We start from the raw sequence: 21,795 nt of genomic DNA on the forward strand, positions 1-21,795 counted from the left end.
CCGACCAGCAACTCCTCTATCGTACACATAGGGAAATCAATAGGTATGGTGATCTGATTAATCTCCCTAAGGTCTAGCACAAACCTCAGATTACCATTAGATTTTTCGACAAGGATAAACGGGCTGTTCCAACGAGAGTTTGATTTCTCAATAATTCCTGCCCTTTCATATTCTGCTAAGTGATTATCCAATTTATCCTGGTGTTTCAGAGGAATCTTGTACTGCCTTGTATATATTGGAGTTTCTGAAGTGACCTGTACGGAATGCTCCACCACATTTGTGCAGCAGAGGGAAGTGATTCCTTCTCTGAACACCCTGGGGAAACTTTTGTAGCTGGTGTGGAAGAATTCTCTAATTTCTTCCTTGACCAGTTTAGAGTGATGCAGTTCAATGGCATCGTGTGTGAGCCTTTCCTTCCATTCATCATGATTATTACTTAGACTGCCTACTTCAACCTTCATGATTTCACTCACATTGTTTCCCTCCTTGGGGCCGTGACCGGTTCGGAAGGTTCTCCCACAAAGAGAGAGGGATTGGTTTCCGTATTCGCATGCAAAACTGTTCTTTTTCAAAAAATCCAGGCACAGAACAACCTGATTGCTTAGGTCCACCATCTCAGGTAGAACTAGTAGTTCGTGAGTGAGATCTATGGGGAAACAAGGTATAGATATTCGCAACTTTACCTTCATTCTGGAGCACAATTCTATCCTGGCTATGCCTATTAGAGTGTGAGGGTTTTCAAGCTCTATGAGATTCTCAGGACTAAGAGGATCAACTTTTTTAAACATTGAGTGAGGAACAACCGAAACTTGCGCACCTGTGTCTAACAGAATTTCACATGGTGTTCCCTCTATGAGTCCTCCGACCATGGTCAGGTTTCCTTCATTCTATGCCTGTGGTGGGGTGACGCTCAGCATCCTAAGTGTATCACATTTATTATCTAACTTTGTGAACGGATCCACTTCTCCCTTGGAATTTCCTTCCCCTGATTCTCTTGTTATTATTTTCCTCATCTCATGGGCCTGATCTAACTCTTCCAAAACCCTCTCCCTTTCTTTAACCGTTTAATCACACTCATCTAGGCCCTTTGCCTTCCTTATGCAAGTACTCTCTTATAGTCTGAGTACGAGCCCCCGATCGGAATTGTTGAAGTGTCAACCATTCAACATGGGCTTCCTACTCGGGTGATGTCTTTAATTCGCAAGTAATTGACAATATCCTGTTAAGGAAGTTAGTTACTCCCTCCCCTTTCTCCTGCAAGCACTTGTATAAATTTTTTAGAGTTTGATTAGTCCTTCCCCTTTTTGAATATTTGAGGGAGAGTATTTCTCTGAACTCCTCATAGTTTAGGGTCCTTCCCAGAATAGGCTGTGATTGGAAGAAGTTCTTTGCTTTCCCTATCAGGGTGCTGCGAAGCAACTCTAGAAGTTGGAATTTGTTCCATCTACCCACCCTCCTAAGCTCCTCAGCATATTTGAAAAATATCCCTATATCATCAGAATCTTCTCCAGTGTACTGAGGGAGAATCTGATGAGGTCCCACCATTTTAAGGAATTCTAAATTACTTGGTTCTGTACTGGTTGGTAGCGACATACTTATCCTTTTGCTTACAATATTTTTCAAAATTTCAAACTTTCCCTTCCAAAATTAAATTCTTTCTTTTCTTCTCATGTGACTGACGCTACTTTACTGCATTTAATTAATTTATTCCCTTTTTATTGGATCAGATACATCCTGTCGACTGCACCATTGTTACATTTCTACCCTTGCTCATTGTTATATCTTTTATCTTTATCCCTTTATATTATTCTTTTTGCATGATTTACTTTCTAATATATACTTTGGCTTCTATCTGCTATCCTTAACTTCATGTATCCCTAAGTCGTCTATCTTACTTGAATATGTGATCTTATCGCTTGTCTAGAAATTTCTCAATTTTGGGCCCCAGATATACCTGTTCCCTGATCACTATAAGCTAACCGTATTCACTCAGGCAAATTTATTTACTGCGCCAGCCTGGGCCTTAAGGGCACCTGTTACCCTATTACCATAGGTTACCCTATAACCATCCTTAGGCTGAGTTTAACTCAGCCTAAGGATGATTATAGGGTAACAGGTGCTACTAATATCATTTACTATAATTCAGAAGCTTTAGGTTTTCTAGTTTATTTGCAGTCGTGCCCCTTTTCTCTCTTATTTGGGATATTCCTGAGCTTGTGATCATATATGTGTGTGGGGATATCCCAAATAAGAGAGAAAGGGGGCACGACTGCAAATAAACTAGAACACCTAAGGCTTCTGAATTATAGTAAATGATATTAGTAGCACCTGATACCCTATAACTATCCTTAGGCTGAGTTAAACTCTACCCTTAAAGCCCAGGCTGGCGCAGTAAATAAATTTGCCTGAATGAATACGGTTAGCTTATAGTGATCAGGGAACATGTATTTCTGGGGGCCCAAAATTGCGAAATTTGCTAGACAAGCGATAAGATCACATACTCGAGTAAGATAGACGACTTAGGGATACATGAAGTTAAGGATAACAGATGGAAGGCAAAGTATATATTAGAAAGTAAATCATGCAGAGAATTATAATAAGGGATAAAGATAAAAGATATAACAATGAGCAAGGGTAGAAACGTAACAATGGCGCAGACCTAAAGACACAAAATATACCATTATATTAGTGGAAATACCCTTTGGCATGCATGCACGTCAGTTGTTTAGCATATAAAGTGTTTATTATTGAAATTTGTCTTTGCAAACGAAGAGTTTTCTGCAAGGAAAGCCCATTAAAAATCAAAAGTGTCTTAATCTCAAGCTGAGCACTTTATTTTCTAGTGAGTTACATAATTAATATGTAATGCTTTTTTTTATGTAAAAAATCATTTTTATAGTAAGGCCACTAAAACTCTAAAAGGGGGAAAAACCAACATTGAAAAGAAAATTCATTTCTCTCAAAGAAAAAATTAAAATCTTGGATCGGTTGGAAAATAAAGAAAAACCAGGAGTTGTTGCAAGGATTTTGAATTTTAATGAATCAACAATTTGAACAGTCAAACAAAATGAACATAAAATCCAAGAAAGTTATTGCTGGATCAACAGTAAGTGCGAAGTTCGTTGCTCGTGAACACGATATTCTAATGGAGACATCTTTAATAAGTTTAGTTTAATCCTTTATCCAAGTGTGAGCAAACAAAGTTTGCACCTGAAAGTATCTTCAGGACTGGGGGTAAGGTAGTGCAACACCAGGCAACTCGTTGCAAAGGTGGAGAAAGATCTCATCACTCCTATCTCAGTATCTCCCATAATGCAAAGCACATCTCCTTGCAGATATGTCTAATGCTATGCATTAAGGCAAGGGCCACTACCCATACTGGTTTCGACCTTTATTGAGGTCTCGTCAGTGGGAGCCAGGCCCAGTAGTGGAGATACAAAGGCAGAAGCAATGAGAGGTCATCCTAACCTATAGGAGTTGCCAAAGGGTGTGCAACCTTATTATTAAATTACTCCGGATTCAGAGAAAGATGTTGAGAGTTTATTTTATATAGGTTAGGATGACCTCTCATTGCTTCTGCCTTTGTATCTCCACTACTGGGCCTGGCTCCCACTGACGAGACCTCAATAAAGGTCGAAACTGGTATGGGTAGTGGCCCTTGCCTTAATGCATAGCATTACACATATCCGCAAGGAGATGTGCTTTGCATTATGGGAGATACTGAGATAGAAGTGATGAGAGCTTTCTCCACCTTTGCAACGAGTTGCCTGGTGTTGCACTACCTTACCCCAGTCCTGAAGATACTTTCAGGTGCAAACTTTGTTTGCTCACACTTGGATAAAGGATTTAACTAAATTTATGATAGTCTAACCAGGTGAAAAATAAACTCTCAGAGACATCTTTAATGATTTGGATAGAAGAATGCACTCAAAAGAAAGTTCCTTTGGAAGGAAATCTTATTAAACAAAAAGCTCTCAAAGTTTATAAACATTTAAAAGAACTTGATCAAGATTCTTCAGAAGAAAGTTCTCAGCATGGATTTTGTTCCAGTAAGGGTTGGTTTGAAAACTTTAAAAAGCAGTTTTCTTTGCATAATCTTAAAATCCAGGGAGAATCAGCATCAGCTGCCCAGAAATATCCAAGAGAACTTTTAAAAATCATTTAAGAAGGTGGGTATAGTGCAGAACAGGTGTTCATTGGAGATGAATCCAGGTTATATTGGGAAAAAATGCCAAAACGCACCTATATTTTGAAAAATTAAAGATCAGCTCCTGGATTCAAAGTTTCCAAAGACAGAATTACTTTACTGTTTTGTAGTAATACATCAGGTGATTACATGACATAACCAATGTTTATTAACCAATCCTCAAATCCTTGTGCAGTGTAAGGGCCCGACAAGTCCACCTTACCTATTTATTGGCGGGCCAACAAAAAAAGGCATGGGTTACAGCTAGCATGTTTGAAAATTGGTTTTTCAAGTGTTTTGTACCCGATGTAGAAAGTTACACAAAGAAAAAAAATATCGACTTCAAAATTCTACTAATTTTAGATAATGTACAAGGCCACCCAACAAATTTAAGTTATCCATATATTAAAATAACTTTTTGCTGGCTAATATTACTTCACTTATTCAACCACTCGACCAAGGAATAATATCAACATTTAAGTCATGTTAAATTCATCGAACATTCCAATTCATTTTGGAAAAAATGGAATCTAATCCAAACATGACACTGTCTCAAGCTTGGAAAGAATTTTCAATATTGAATTGTGTGAAAATTATTTCTCTGTCCATCAAGGAATTACAACCCTCTACACTGAATGCTTGCTGGAAAAAAATATGGCCTGAAGCCATTCTGGAACAAAATTTCTTACCTCCAGTGGATGACGAGCTAAGTCATATAATAAACGTCTCACACATTTTTGGTGGAGAGGGCTTTTGCGATATGGTGGAAAATGAAATTAATGAATTAATTGATGGGGAAACAGATTTAAATGAAAAGGAACTGTACAATTTAGAAATGACGTCGAACTAAATGGGGGGGGGGGGAGTTCTGCTGAACTTTCAGTTTAAAGAAATTAGCAGAAGGATTGGATTTGGCAAGAAATATAGGAAGTTTTTTTACGGATAATGATCCCTCAATGGAGCGCTCCGGAAAATTCATAAAACAATTGGAGATTTGTTTAGCTCTATATTCCGAACTTAATAAAAAAAATGCAGTATAGTGGGAAGCAAGGTCTTATTATTGACTTCTTGATAACTAAACCAGCTGAAGTATGCAATGAGAATTATACAAATGATGTCCAAGAGATTTCAAGTGATGAAGATGTCTGGCCACTCATAAATAATGAACATCTACGAAATGTTATTTTTTAAGAAAGTGATGACGATTAAAATATGCACTTTATCTTATTTTGCCTAAAAATTTATGCATTATGTGCAATGAAGTTTATGCACAATTTGTAATTTTTATAATTTTATACTATGTATTTGTTACCTGAATTAAATAAAAAAATATTTTTGTTGGATATGTCATTGCTGTTTATACATACATACATACATCTTCAAGGCCCACTCTTCCTAATTGGGTTGTGGGGGCAACAGCTGCAAGAGGAACTTCCAATGGTCACGATCCTCTGCCACCAAGCTCAGGTGTTCTGGTGGGATTCCCAAACGTATCCATCCAAGGTTTTGGATATAATCTATCCAGCGAGTCCTTGGCCTTCCATGTGCCTCCCACCCTCTGGCTTGGCAAAGAGGGCCTGCTGAGGGAGCCTCTCTTGTGGCATTCTGACCAGGTGCCCGTACCAACGTAACTGTGATCTCTCAACATAGAGAAGCAGCGGTTGAGTATTGAAGGATTCCTGAATTGCAGAGCTTCTGACTCTGTCGAGTTTTGTCATCCCCGCAACCCCTCGAAGGAACCTCATTTCAGCCGCTTGGATTCGTGTCCGCATTCTTTCGGTCATTACCCAACTCTCATGACCATAGGTGCGGATGGGGACATGGACTATATTGAAGACAGCCAGCTTTGCCTTCTGGCTTAACTCCCGCTTCATTACTACCGAACGCCCAAGCTCCTGCAATATTGAGCTTGCTAAGCCAATTCGAGTATCTAGCTCTACGTCCCATTTTCCATCATTCATGAATATGGACCCAAGGTATTTGAACTTCTCCACCTGTCTCATTGGGACTCCACTTACATTTAGAGTGCACTGGGATGGTTGTCTTGAGATCACAAATGTTTCAGTTTTGGCCACACTGATCTTCATTCCGGCGTCTGCACAAACAGCTACAAACCTATCCAGGGTCCGCTGGAGATCATCTGTGGAAGAGCTAAGCAGAACTAGGTCATCTGCAAAAAGCAGACGTCTAATGCTACATTTTCCAATTCTGACACACTCACTGCCTCGGCTGTGTCTATCAATCCAGTCCATAAATATTATGAAAAGGAGGGGTAACAGAACACACCCTTGGCAGAGGCCAACGGAAACTGTGAAAGGTTCAGACTTCGTGCTGTTTACCCTGATACAAAACTCTGGGCATTCATACTGGGACTTGATGGCAGCTAATAGTTGACCATCCACTCCATATTCCTGTACTACTTGCCAAAGCTTTTTTAAATAACGAAACCTGTGGTGCGTTCATAATTAGAAGAAACACACATATAAACCACAGTGAAAATTATTTAATTGTAAATATTTCATCCTAAGTATCTTAGGACATCATCAATACAGTATTTAAACAAAAATTAGGAATAACATACAGTTAGGGCGCATGATTACAATAGAATCTCATGAAAACGTGCTAAAGTAGTACAAAAAAAAAAAAAAAACGTTATTTAACACAGTTTTGTATGATAATTTCCCATACTTAAGGAATAGTAAGAACGTCGTTGCGGTTTAGGTTTGGTCTGTGTAGTAGGGCTTCAGAACTTTCTTTGTATAAACGTTCATGTTTAAATAAAGATCTATGTAAAAGTTTAGCCTTTTCCCAGTGGATCCTATGGTTTGGATTTTCAATTCCGTGTTGAGAGAGGCCAGATTTCTGCGGTTTAAGAAGACGAATGTGGTCTTGATGTTCCGAGATGCGTTTCTGAACAGACCTACCTGTCTGTCCAAAGTAAGATAATTTGCATGAGCATGGAATCTCATAAACACCAGGTAATATCAAGGGTGAGGATTTGTCCTTAGGAGAAATTCTGAAGAATCTTTAAACCAGGAATTAGAAGTTATGAAAAATTCAGCCATCCTAAATGGATATAATCCCAAAGCAACTCAAAAAATCATCAGTCACTTCTGCATACATCAAACCAGACAGGAAGAAGTGCATAGGATTCCCATACCTTACGTTAAAGGCATCTCAGAACGTCTTTCTAAAATTATGAAGAAATACAATTTTGCCACTAATTACAAACCTATCGACCAAATTTACAACTTTTTACCTTCTCCTAAGGACAAATTCTCACCCTTGATATTACCTGGTGTTTATGAGATTCCATGCTCATGCAAATTATCTTACTTTGGACAGACGGGTAGGTCTGTTCAGAAACGCATCTCGGAACATCAAGACCACATTCGTCTTCTTAAACCGCAGAAATCTGGCCTATCTCAACACGGAATTGAAAATCCAAACCATAGGATCCATTGGGAAAAGGCTAAACTTTTACATAGATCTTTATTTAAACATGAACGTTTATACAAAGAAAGTTCTGAAGCCCTACTACACAGACCAAACCTAAACCACAACGACGTTCTTACTATTCCTAAAGTATGGGAAATTATCATACAAAACTGTGTTAAATAATTAACTTTTTTTTTTTTTTTTTTTTTTTTTTGTATACTACTTTAGCACGTTATGCACGTTTTCATGAGATTCTATTCTAATCATGCGCCCTAACTGTATGTTATTCCTAATTTTTGTTTAAATACTGTACTGATGATGTCCTAAGATACTTAGGATGAAATATTTACAATTAAATCATTTTCACTGTGGTTTATACGTGTGTTTCTTCTAATTATTGCCAAAGCTTATCCCGAGGAACCCGGTCATATGCCTTCTCCAAGTCCACAAAACATGTGTAGACATTCTTGGCATATTCCCAAGATTTCTCAAAGACTTGCCTTAAAGTGAAGATTTGATCAGTTGTGCTTCTACCAGGACGAAAGCCACATTGTTCTTCCTGGAACTTTGACTCAACTATGCTCCTGCACCGTCTTTCCAAGCACTTAGCATACACTTTCCCAGGCAGGCTGAGCAGAGAGATGCCACGATAGTTACTGCAATCCTTCTGGTCTCCCTTCTTAAAGACTGGTATTATTATGCCTGTCTGCCATTGCTTTGGTGCTCGCCCAGATATCCAAGCAGCCTGACACACTCGAGTCAGCCATAGAACACCGTCTCGATTTAAGGCTTTTAGCATTTCGGGCCGAATTTCATCATCGCCAGCAGCCTTGCCCGATTTTAGTGATTTTATTGCTAAATGGACCTCTTCTGCTGTGAGACTAGTCATTGCCCCAATCTGCGCCTCTTGGATGTCCACAACTGCTGGGCCACCCGGGTTAAGAAGGCTCGCAAAGTATTCCCTCCATTTGTGGAGGATATCCTTCTCGGTTGTTAAAAATGCACCATCAGAGGCCTTAATTGCCCTTGCTGTGCACGATTTCCTCCCTCGGAGGTGGCGGATGGTCTGCCAGAATATTTTGTTTGCATTTGCATAGGATGAGTCTAATCTTTCTCCAAAGGATTCCCAAGCCTTCTGCTTTACTGTCTTTACTGCCTTAGCAGCAGCTTTTCGTGCCTCACCATACCACAAATGCATCTCAGGTGACCTGACTCTAAGCCATGTTAGTAGGACTCCTCTTTTGCCCGGACAGTTTTTCGGACTTCTTGATTCCACCAAGGTATCCTTTTCTCACTGCCCGTTGCCACGCCGAGCCGCTTTCTGCCACACCATGAGAGTGCAGAGGCAGTGACAGCTGTTCTGAACAGCTTCCATTCCTCCTCAACATCTGCAGTATGCTTGGGAATCTCTTTGAACCTGGAGGAAATGTCATCTGCAAAATTCTTCCTCAGAGCCTCATTTTCCAAAACATTTCACGCGGTATAGCTGCTTAGGCCTACCAGCTTTGATGGTAGCATCTGGTTTCTGAAGCCATAGAGTGCACACAACAAGGTGGAGGTCAGTTGACAATTCTGCCTCTCTTCTCACATGAATGTCCAACACTAAGGAAAATAGGTCTGCTGAGACTATAAAGAAGTCAATCAGAGACCTTTGTTCTAGTGTATCCCTGTACCAGGTTTATATAATTGCTGTTTATATAATTCAAAAATAAATAAATAACGATTTCGGAACATAACCCTACTTTTTCTACATGATCTGAGTCTCGCATAACGCGCCATTTTTATGGAACCTAACATCCGCGCTATATGAAAGTTACCTGTTATATATATGAGTATTTAGTGATTCTTTATGATTCTTTTTTGATTGTACTGTTACATCTTTATAATTTTTCATCTCTGTAAAGAGATTGTTTTCCACTGAGTGTTTAGTATACACAAGTGTTCAATTCTGATTGGTGCAATGACTTTTAATTCCATTCATTTTAGAATCTAAAAATTCACTGACTCAAGACCAATAAAAAATATATATAGATTTAATGAAACTAAAATATTATATACATTTTGAATAAAATTATAAATAACTACAAAATTAATTGGATCTAAGGCCTTCAAAATAAGCATCTACACTTTTGAGATTTTCTTATCCTAAAAAAAAATTTAATCATTCATTCTCTGACTCATTCTATTACTGGTTTGTTTAACATATACTTAATTATGTATACCAGACTAAACACTTTGTTTTCACAACAAATTTCTACAAACAAGTGTTCATTACAGTCAGATACTTTGTTGGGTCTTTTCTGAAAACATGGAACTACTTCTTCACTTCCGTGAGATCCCTTTTTTAAATTCATTTTTTTTAGCATACACCTGCTCCAGTCATCCTCTCTGCCTCACTGGAGTACAATATTCTTACATCTCAATTTAATATGACATAAAATTACCAATACTATACCAGAGAAAATCAGTTTTCTCTTGCTTGTTGTGACAGGCAAGAGAAAACTGTAGAGATCTTTATGTTAAACCACTTTGCAGTTTCTGATTTCATTAAATTCGTTCACATTTTCAAAATACAATCACAATTAGATCTCATGTCCTTAAGACAGAAGATGGAACTTTTCATTCAGCGTTTCCTGGAACATTGAATTTGAACATCAACTCCAATATCTTATTTTATTTACTAAACACTTGTTGGCAGTCTCGACTCTTCCTGGTTATAGATTTACAGTTCCAGGTTAAAGATTCTGAAAAGGAAACGTGCTATGTTTCCTTTTCAGAATCTTCTATTAATATTCTCCTGACTGTCACATTTTCTTAAGAACTTACTAAGAACAAAATTCTCTGCTTGCCATTCTCAAATTTCCATTCTCTCTCTCTCTCTCTTTACTTATTTATTTTCTTACCCTGATACCAAACGCTCTTTCTGTAAGCTGCCAATCACCCATCAGTCCCTCAATGAACATGCGCACTTCATGTAAATGGAAATGGGAAGTTGGATTGTAATGGCTGACACATGGTTATCATTAGCAAAAACAGAGAATGTGTTTACAAAACATAAAAGATATCTCAGCACTTAACAAATATGATTACCATAACGAAGACTGAAATTATTACAACTATCAGAAGATAGTAATATAGTACATCAAATCTCAAATGCTTTACATTTCATTTTAACAATAATAATATAAATGAGTACATCGCAAGTTCCGATCATACGTGTTACCAAACCAAAACTAATAATATATTAGAATAGAGAAACAATTGCAAGTTAATAAAATTTTGCTTTGAGAATACACATTCAAATTACCAATCAATTCTTTAAACTTGCAATTATTTTATATACTGATGCTGAATATTGCTGTTTACTTAGTGAATAGTTTTTTTTTATATATATATATATATATATTTCCCTTCAGAGTTTCTTCTCATCAAGGATTAGGCATTTGTCTGTTCTAGCTGCACTGGTCTTTCCATCTTGTAGCTAGTGTTCCTTTCTCTGTCCTTCCCTTTGGTATATATTTATCCATCTCTTTTAGTAGCCAATATCTTTCCATCTAAATAAATGCTCTTTTCATTTCTCTCTATATTCCTTGATCTTTTCATTTACGTTTAATACTCAGCTCTCTTTTAATGTCTTCGTTTTTTATATGGTCCAGTTTTGTGCATCGTTTAATATAATAGAATGATGTATATTATTTCTGGGAAAACTCCCATGTTACTCCTCTTTATAAACTATTATAATTACAGCTATTTTGCCTGCTTCAGTTTAGGAGTACCCCTGTTTAAATGTCAATGGCTATTTACTCATGGATTCTTAGGGCATTATGAGTGTAGATGTACTAAAAAGTATATGTAGCCTAAGGAATAGAAAATTGCACATACCTTTTTCTGGGTGTTGTGGCTTTTCCTCAGTCTGCGATGTCGAAAACTGCAGTGTGTGTGTGTGGGGGGGGGTAGGCAGTTTGGTAGAATAAGTTAGAAAAACCCGGGTTTTTTTCGTAATATATAGAAACATATACTTTTATATAGGGTGGGGAATAAGTGAAAGGGTTAATTTTTTTAAAATAGGGAGGGGGAAGGGGAATTTTACACCTCCTGTCCTCTCCCTGAGGCTAGTTCTCATGGTCGAATCCCTCCATCAACACAGCGTAGGCGCCAGTACTATGCCTCCCAAACCCCTCGTTCGCTCTACTCCCCCTCCCCTTTCTCCCCACCACACGCACTTAATAGTTCTATAATAATCGCCGTTCTCTGACCGCTGTCTATTATGGCTTATTCAGCGAACAGTAGCCAAACAAGAACGCTCTTGGGAGGCATTGATGCGATAGGACGATCACGACAAAAAAAAAAGAAGAAAAAATCATTTATCATCGCTTGAATGCTCTCCTACACAACAGGTGTGTGATTATAGCATTATTCTACCAAACTGCCTACCCCCCCCCCCCCCCCCCCCCCCCCCCACACACACACTCTGCAGTTTTCGACATCGCAGACTGAGGAAAAGCCACAACACCCAGAAAAAGGTATGTGCAATTTTCTATTCCTTAGGCTACATATACTTTTTAGTACATCTACACTCATAATGCCCTAAGAATCCATGAGTAAATAGCCATTGACATTTAAACAGGGGTACTCCTAAACTGAAGCAGGCAAAATAGCTGTAATCATAATAATAGAATGAGTTTTTTTACCTTTTTATTCAGTGCCCTTTTAACTTTTCACAGTTTTTTGAAATTTCTTATTTTATCTATATTTTTAGTCATTTCCTCTATAAACGTATGTTTTAGATATGTTATGAAGCCAAAATAAGTAAACTGTGTCACCTGTTCTGTTATTTTGTTTTCTTTTGCAAAATTTTTAAATTGTATTGTCGGCTTATTTTGTTTAATTCATAAACTGATTTTTGAAAGGTCATCTATGTGCATTGATAACAGTTCTGGTTAATTGGATACCTCATTTTATTGTCGTTTTCCATATTTTAATAATTTGATCACTGTTTATTGAATAGAGTGGAAGATAAATCGCATTCCTGTTTTAAACCTTGATTAATTTCAATCTCTTCTGTTAATTTATTATCTACTTATAACTGTATATATATATTCTTATAAACATTGTATAGCTTGTAACGAATGCAATGGATATCCTTATTTTTCTCTATGTGTTTTATCAAAAGCTTTCTCATAATCTATAAAGGCCATATGTCTCCAAATTAAATTTTCATCTTTTTTCAATAATTTGTTTTAAAGCATAAATATTGTCTATATGTGATCTTCCATGTCTGAAACCATTTTATTCTTCTGAGAGTACACTATACTTTTATTCAAAATTTTACTGTATGTTTTGTAACCTGTATTTAATAAACTTATTCCTCTGTAATTTCCACAATCATTTCTATCTCCTTTTTTTTTATTATAGATATAACCTTAGTTTTTGACCGATCTAATGGAACCTCACATTCTTCTGACAATTATATATTAACTTCTAGAATCTTTGGTGTATATTTCCAGAAGTCTGCATTTAGGCCATCTGATCCAGTTGATTTTCTACTTTTTTTTCTTTATTGCTTCTTTTAGTTCTTCCAATCTAATTTTCTATTAATAAATTTCGGTCATATAAATTCTTATAATTTTCTATCCATTATTTATTATTATTATTACACCCTCCGTGGAGTCGGCAGACTCATCATGGGAGGTTCATTCAACTAACAACATTTTTATCATACTGAATCTCAAAATCCTTAACACTCATTGCATTAACAACATATTCCAATAATGCATTCCATTCACTCACAATTCTCCATGTAAAAAAATCTTCTCCTCACACCCTTCTTTGCCACACTCTTACATAATTTCCCAAGGTGGCCTCTGGTTCTTCCCCCTCTTGCCTTGTATTCTTTTTATAATCCCCTCTCTAACTCAAACATCTCTTTCATATCACCTTTTTTACCTCCTATCCACCAAACTCAGCAATCTACAATCCTTCACTCTCTTGCTAACATTCCAGGGTCCTGATATTGTCTCAGTCACTCGTCTATGGACCCTCTCCAATGTTTCTGCATCACAATGAAATCCAGGTGACTAAATCTGAGCATAATAGTCCAAGTGTAGTTGTGCTACCTTCTTATCCCATGTAGGGATAAGAAGGTAGCACAACTACCTTCTTATCCCTACATGTTAGCGTACTTCTTATCATAGTGGCACTGTGATGTGCAATCTTTGCAACACTTGCAATATGACCTCTAAATTTCAATCTGTCAATCAACACTCCCAAATCTTGAATCTCATCCACTTCCTGCAGTACAGTGCCATCGGTATACTACACAGCCTTATATTTCTTCACTCCAAAATGCAGCACCTTGCACTTATTTATATTAAAACATGGAGCTAATTTCTGATTAGTGATGGTATAGCCAATTATAGATCCACTATCGTTCCATGTGTGTGTGTGTGTGTGTGTGTGTAAAGGCCTCGCCTACTCCCTATAAGGAAATAAAAGGTGTTAGCTGATTTATTATTTATATATATTTTTATTTTTGGGGGAAAAAGTGTTAGTTATTTTAAAATTATCAAAAATACAGAAGTCGAATATTTCTTGATCCAGTATTATTCATCCAAATTTCTTCATATTTGCCTAAAACATTTGGAATTGGATTATTTCTAATTCTAGCATTAATCTCCTACCATTAATATACAGTCATACCCTGACTTATGCGAATCCGGAGTTACGTGGTTTCTTATATGTACGTATTCCCGTCCCGCTTCACGCCTCACCACTAGTTGTATCTTTCTGGCGCCAGCCACATTCGCCAGTGTCACACATGCTGTGAACAAGCAATGATGTGTTTCGCGCGGTCTCCATTCATACATGATTTTTATGTTCATATTATGAACATAACATTAAACAACGTTCCGATTGTTTAACATTATGTTCTTAATAAAATTTTTATCACATAAAAAATAATAATGTCGTCCAAAGGAAGCAAGTCCGATTCTTCTACAGCTAGCAAGAAAAGAAAAACATTGACTTTGGAAACAAAACTCAACATTATTAAGGATTTTGAAGGCGGAATGAATATTTGTAAGCTGGCAAAGAAGTTCGATCTACAGGAATCCACAGTAAGAACAATCATAAAAGAAAGGTTTACAGATTTTGGAGGACGTAGATTCTAAAGAGGAACGAACTATAGCCACAAGGCAAGGAATAAAAAAGTCATTAGCTTGCTATGAAGAAATTTTGCTTGGCAAGAAAAAGACATTATGCATAAGACGAATCTAGTAAATTCTATGAAACCATTGACATCGAAATAAAACTTTCTTTTCTTCGTGTACAAAAAACTACAATTATGATTATATTTCTTAAAAAATATAGGTGTTTTGGTAAACCTTTGGTCCCAATTAACTAATATTTTGTATGTTTGTATACATAAATTACAAGCAAAATTATACCCCGAGTTACGCGAATTCGACTTACGTGCTTTTTGTTGGTCCCACCTACTGCATAACTTCGGGATATGACTTTTTTATTACATTTATTTAACCTTTTTTGTATTTCTTCATAAAACTGTTTAGAATCTTCTTTTCTATCTCAGATAAAAGCTTTTGATACTAGCTTATGCTTTATAAGTATCTTGAAGTGGGGTGATCATTTGAAGTAATTTTGAAAGCACAATTGATTTGCAAAAACGAGATAAGCCTCCCTGTAATCTTGATTTCTTGAAAATAAACTCTGAAAACAGAAATGTTTTCATTCTTGGTTAAAATACAGAAGGAATAGATGTCAGGTCATTGAAAATTCTTAGAAAATACTTTAAAAACCTTATCCTTATTTTGAAATATGTTTTTAGGGTATTTTACTATATTTCTGCTGCAGTAAAATTTTTACTTTGTTTTGCATACGTGTGTGTGGTGGTGGTGAATAGGTTTCCTATATGTACGTATATACAAATGAGGAAGAAAGCAAGAAACTAATATTGTTCCTAAAGTCCTAATGGTGCCCTCTTGCGGGCTAATTTGGTAGTCTTGGCAGTTGGGCTGAAGTTCTCATAATGTAAGTCTCCCAAATTTGGGGTAGTTTCATGCACCCAAATTTGTTGAGGTTAGGAACGTTTTTTAGAGCTGCTGAAGATTCTTTGAATAATCTTTCGTATTTAAACTTGCTGCGATGAATTATTTTTGTTTTCTTCCAACGAATTTTATGGTGGGTATCTAAAGCATGGTCTGCCAGCTCGGAGCGGCTGTACTGGTGAAACCGGATGTAGTCTTGGTGTTCTGAAATCCTGATATTTGTTGTTCTACCTGTTTGGCCAAAGTAGGACAATTTGCAGCTGCAAACCAACCTATCAAAAACAAATATGCAGCCCTACAAGAATTGAAAAACAACAAAAAAATAGTAATCACCAAGGCAGATAAGGGAAACGCCACTGTGGTGCTCAGTCAAAAAGACTACAAAGGTAAGCTAACTGCTTTAGTACTAGACCGTATGACTTACCTCCCCATTGAATATAATCCGACCAGCTCTCAGATTAGAACTCTCCACAGACTCCTTAAGACGGTCACTTCTTGGCCTGTGGAAGTCACCAACAAACTAAAACCTTATAACTCTGGACCCCCCCGATTATATGGACTCCCAAAAATACATAAACAAAATGTGCCATTGCGTCCCATAGTGGATGGCATTGATTCCCCCACATATAAATTAGCCAAACGTTTAGCCAAAACGCTCACACACTACACTGGCAACACACCATCACACATAAAAAACTCAGCCCACTTTAAAGCCAGTATAGAAAACCTCGCACTCCAACACACTGACATAATGGTCAGTTTTGACGTCTCCTCCCTATTCACTAATGTTCCACTCAGAGAAACCCTAGAGCTCATCCAAGCCAAGTTTCCTCCCGATATCTCAGCCCTATTTCAGTTCACAATGAACTCAGGCTATTTCGTTTGGCAAGGAAAGTTCTACAAACAGATAGAGGGGACAGCCATGGGTTCACCGCTTTCCCCACCCTTGGCCAATTTCTTTATGGAGACATTTGAATAGAAAGCCTTAAACTCTGCCCCACAAAAACCCACTATTTGGCTTCGTTATGTGGATGATATGTTTGCTATTTGGCCACATGGCTCAGACACCCTCCATTCCTTCCTAACACACTTAAACAACCAACACCCCACAGTCCAGTTCACCTTAGAAGAACAACAACCTCCCCTTCCTAGACACTTTAATCATCTGCCAGCTTGATGGATCTTTGGTTTTCTCTGTTCACGGAAAACCCACCCATACTGGCAGATACATTCACCAGCAGTCCCACCACCTGCCCTCACAACAATATGGGGTTATAAAAGCACTATATAACATGGCAAAATTAATCTGCTCAGATGACAAGGCCCTAACTACTGAACTAAACCACATCCTCAACACTTTCTTAGCCAATGGCTATAACCCCAAAAAAATCCAAAAAATACTAAAACCAGTAAACCACATCCCCCCCTCTCCACAATAAAGATTACACCAAGTCTATCACCATCCCCTACATCCAGGGCACCTCTGAGAAAATAACCAATATCCTCAAAAAATATGACTTTACTTCCTGTTACAGACCATATAAAAAGTTGGCATCCCTTATCCGCTCTACCAAAGACCAATCACTTCCCCTAGATCTACCTGGTGTATACCAGGTCCCTTGCAGCTGCAAATTGTCCTACGTTGGCCAAACAGGCAAAACAACAAATACCAGGATTTCAGAACACCAAGACTACATCCGGTTTCACCAGTACAGCCACTCCGGGCTGGCAGACCATGTCTTAGATATCCACCATGAAATTCGTTTGAAGAAAACAAAAATAATTCATCGCAGCAAGTTTAAATACGAAAGATTATTCAAAGAATCTTCAGCAGCTCTAAAAAACGTTCCTAACCTCAACAAATTTGGGTGCATGAAAGTACCCCAAATTTGGGAGACTTACATTATGAGAACTTCAGCCCAACTGCCAAGACTACCAAATTAGCCCACAAGAGGGCATCATTAGGACTTTAGGAACAATATTAGTTTCTTGCTTTCTTCCTCATTTGCTTTGTGTTAGTGCCTGCATGCACATACCATATCTTTATGTTCCTGAAATATAGAAGTTATTCATTAAAGTTACCTTTAATTAATATACTTTATATGCCTTGTTAATTCCGTAAACTAATTACCAGTTATGTCTGACCAACGTAAAAGCCTTGCTGCTATTAGATAAACCAATCATACACAAGTAGTTCATATCTTTTTAATGCAAATTGTAAAATAATTTATACCTCTTAGAATTTTAAACATGCCAACCAGTTATAGAAATTCTCTTAATTATCGGTTTTTTATATATCTTGAAAGTAAAAAAAATCTTTAGTTACTCTGCTAAGCACAACAATTTGTAGTATTCCCATCAATTTGCAAACTTGATGGGCATACTACAAATACAAGAAGTCCAAGACAACTTGTCATGTCCTTCCCCATGGGCAAGTTTGCAACAATGCAATCTGTATGGTGCCATCATGAACACGTTAAACAACAGTTTAATGCTTTCGTTTGTGTCTGTCATAGAGTGACAGACACTGTGACATACTTTAGGGGATAATAGTATAACTTGTAGCACACACACAAACAATCAACACATACTAAAGTAAAACTTAGTTGAGCTAAAGTCAAGAATCCTAGCTAGTAAGGTTTCCCCCTCTGTGGTATTAGTAGGAAGCATAGGTTGCAACTCAGAATATCTAAGAATTACCATATTTTTCCATGTATAAGGCGAACCTTACTTTTTCGAATCCAAAATTAAGAAATCAATATTTTAAATATTTCTATTGTCTGATCATACACTCAGTGGGAGGAGGTCCAAACTGTCTCTATGAAGCTTTATTTTCATGTTCTTTTGCATAATTGATGGCTTTTAACTTCAATTTTGAAAAATATGACAATCGTTTTTTATTTTCGACATTTTTATGTGCTAGTGCTCGAAATATTGTTAATGCATTAACTTATCCCACCAGCGAGTTGCAGACGTACGAATGCTTTCAGAGTTCTGATTGGTCTATTCAGAATCAGCCATTAATGACGTCAATCAACATAGTTAACAAAGGCAAGTGATTGGTGAAAACTTGTTTGCGGAGGCAAGGTACCGGCAGTTTCGCCACGGCAACCACTGATCTCTCAACCAGTTACCACCCTTGTACAAGACGATCCCCAATTTTTGGTCTAAAAATTTTAGGAAAAAGTATCATCTTATACATGGAAAAATATGGTACTTCTCATATTTTGTGATGTTTCACACATCCATATCTAAATTAGATTTTTAAGGCGACCTGAGATTCTAGAAAAATCATATCACGTTCGAATTTGCTGTGGTTGAAGCATTCTAGTTTTTTACCATTTCATTCTTTGTGTATGGTGTCCAAGGCATTGTCTTCAAGACCTGTGTTGAAGAAGACAATGACATAGACTTGGATGAACACAATATATGATTACTTATATATTTTGTGTTCATCCAAGTCTATGTCAGCTGATATCGAAGTCTGTCCTTTGTAGACTAACTTGCTGGAATAGTTAACTCTATACACACCACTGCTAGAAAATAAAACTGAGACAGGAAAGACTCCTTAGAGGAATGGATAAGATCAGCTAGTTTTCAAATAGTGCTGTGGAGTTAGTGGAGTCATTGTCTTTTTTTAAATTTTGGCTATTTTTTCTAATGTACCCTTAACATACAAACTGGCCCTGTGAACACACCCATCTAAAGATATAAGACGCTCCTAGAAAAAGGATTAACCAACCTATTCCATAGGATTTTCAACAAAAGAAACTACTTTAAATACAAGTAATAATGATTTCTCTTACTATAATCTGTGTAGAGAGGGGCCAGGATTAGGAAAAGGATTAAATACAGTCATACCCTGAAGTTACGCAGTAGGTGGGACCGAAAAAAACGCATATAACTAAAATTTGCATAACTGGGGGTATAATTTTGCATGTAATTTATATATACAAACATACAAAATATTAGTTAATTGGGACCAAAAGTTTACAAAAACACCTATATTTTTTAAGAAATATGATCATAATTGTAATTTTTCGTACATAAAAAAAAGAAAGTTATTTCGATGTCAATGATTTCATAAAATCTAATAGATTCGTTTGACGATTAATATCTTTTTCTTGTCGTGCAAAATTTCTTCTTAGCAAGCTAATGATTTTTTTATTCCTTACCTTGTGGTTACAATTTGTTCCTCGTTAGAATCGATGTCCTCCAAAATCTGTAAACCTTTCTTTTATGATTGTTCTTACTGTGGATTCCTGTAGATCGAACTTCTTTGCTAGCTCACAAATTTTCATTCCGCCTTCAAAATCCTTAATAATGTTGAGTTTTGTTTCCAAAGTCAATGTTGTTCTTTTCTTGCTAGCTGTAGAAGAATCGGACTTGCTTCCTTTGGAAGACATTATTTTTTATGTGATAAAAATTTTATTCAGAACATAAAGTTAAACAATCGGAAAGTTTGTAGACTATAAAAATCGTATATGAATGGAGACCACCCGAAACATGTTATTGTCATTGTCTTTTTTTAAATTTTGGCTATTTTTTCTAATGTACCCTTAACATACAAACTGGCCCTGTGAACACACACATCTAAAGATATAAGACGCTCCTAGAATAAGGATTAACCAACCTATTCCATAGGATTTTCATCAAAATAAACTAAAAATCGTATATGAATGGAGACCACCCGAAACATGTCATTGTCATTGTCTTTTTTTAAATTTTGGCTATTTTTTCTAATGTACCCTTAACATACAAACTGGCCCTGTGAACACACACATCTAAAGATATAAGACGCTCCTAGAATAAGGATTAACCAACCTATTCCATAGGATTTTCATCAAAATAAACTACTTTAAATACAAGTAATAATGATTTCTCTTACTGTAATCTGTGTGCTTGTTCACAGCATGTGCGACACTGACGAATGCGGCCGGCACCAGAAAGATACGACTAGTGGTGAAGCAGGACGGGAATATGTACATATAAGAAACCGTGTAAGTCGAGGTATGACTGTACTTTGTTCATTTTCTTTGAACCTTTAGCCATTGGATAGGAAGGTGTGACCTATATGGTTACATTTAGCTGGGAAAGATGTCTCATGATGGCTCTATTAGTAAGAATTTTAATAATGCAATACAGTCTGCATGGGTGGGGGATGGTGAGAAAGTTTGTGAATATATCTCCTGGTGTGATAGACAGCTCACAAAATAAAGGTAGTGAGGATAAGAATTTTTTACTTTTAGAAGAATAATCCAGAAATCATGAGAACATAAAAATTATCTGTTTGTAAGATCTGTACATTCAAGCAATTGACAAGTGATACAGTACCAAGAGAATTCTTTAAAATATCACATGCATAATAGTTGTGAATGAGCAATTACATGAAGTAGCATATAGCCTAAATTTTAGTGCTGAGTTAGCACCTTAGAAATTTATGGATATAGATACAGGAGATGATTGCTATAAAATCAGGTAATGCACACAAGTTGTCTTTTAGTATTCATTCTTGATTAGTTTCTGAATTATATTAATGAATGACTTCTTTGAAATAAATTTACATTTTTAATTGAGATTTGTTTTACATATTGTTTTGGTTTACAGGGTGAAAACAGTGTGGTTACTGATATGGAGAATAATCATAGTCAAAAAAACAGCGAAACTCTTTTAAAGCAGCTAACAATGGAAGGAGACCATTCAACCACTTCGTCAACACTCTCATGTCTTATTGAAAATTCATCAGCAAAACGGAAATCTCCTGAAGAACGGTTATCTGGCGAATTGGTACCAAAGAGGCCTAATCTGATGTCATCACAGAGGGTATAATTTTTTAACAAATTCTGTTATGTAATATTGCAATATTTGGTTCAGAGATTTTCAGCACAATTAAAGTACTGTTTATTTTTTTGCCAAAACAGATAGTTTGAGAAACTAACACCAATAAAATTACCTTATAATCTTTCATGATCAGAATGTCCATCGCAAAGTGATTCTAAGTGGATAGTACTGTGTTGTACAATATATTCACATTGTATTAAATGAAATTTTTCATTGAGTAGAAAAATTACATGTGTATTAAGACTGGTTTAAGCTCATAATTAAGTT

The 21,795-nt window shown here is 36.7% G+C and overlaps 1 protein-coding gene across 6 annotated transcripts in view; it reads left to right on the top strand.

Annotated features, from left to right (window-relative positions):
* LOC150094596 (uncharacterized) overlaps nt 1-21,795 on the top strand; it is a 700,870-nt gene that overhangs the window by 458,315 nt on the left and 220,760 nt on the right. For all 6 annotated transcript variants that reach the window (XM_090411629.1, XM_090411628.1, XM_090411625.1 and 3 more), the window contains one exon: nt 21,295-21,510. In XM_090411629.1, the coding sequence (XP_090267755.1) occupies nt 21,295-21,510 (216 nt within the window). The remainder of the gene's footprint in view (nt 1-21,294; nt 21,511-21,795) is intronic.

Source organism: Typopeltis vanoorti, chromosome 21 (assembly GCF_054136105.1).
Source record: "Typopeltis vanoorti isolate ZY-2024b chromosome 21, IOZ_Tvanoo_1.0, whole genome shotgun sequence".
In the NCBI taxonomy this organism is placed as follows: domain Eukaryota; kingdom Metazoa; phylum Arthropoda; class Arachnida; order Uropygi; family Thelyphonidae; genus Typopeltis; species Typopeltis vanoorti.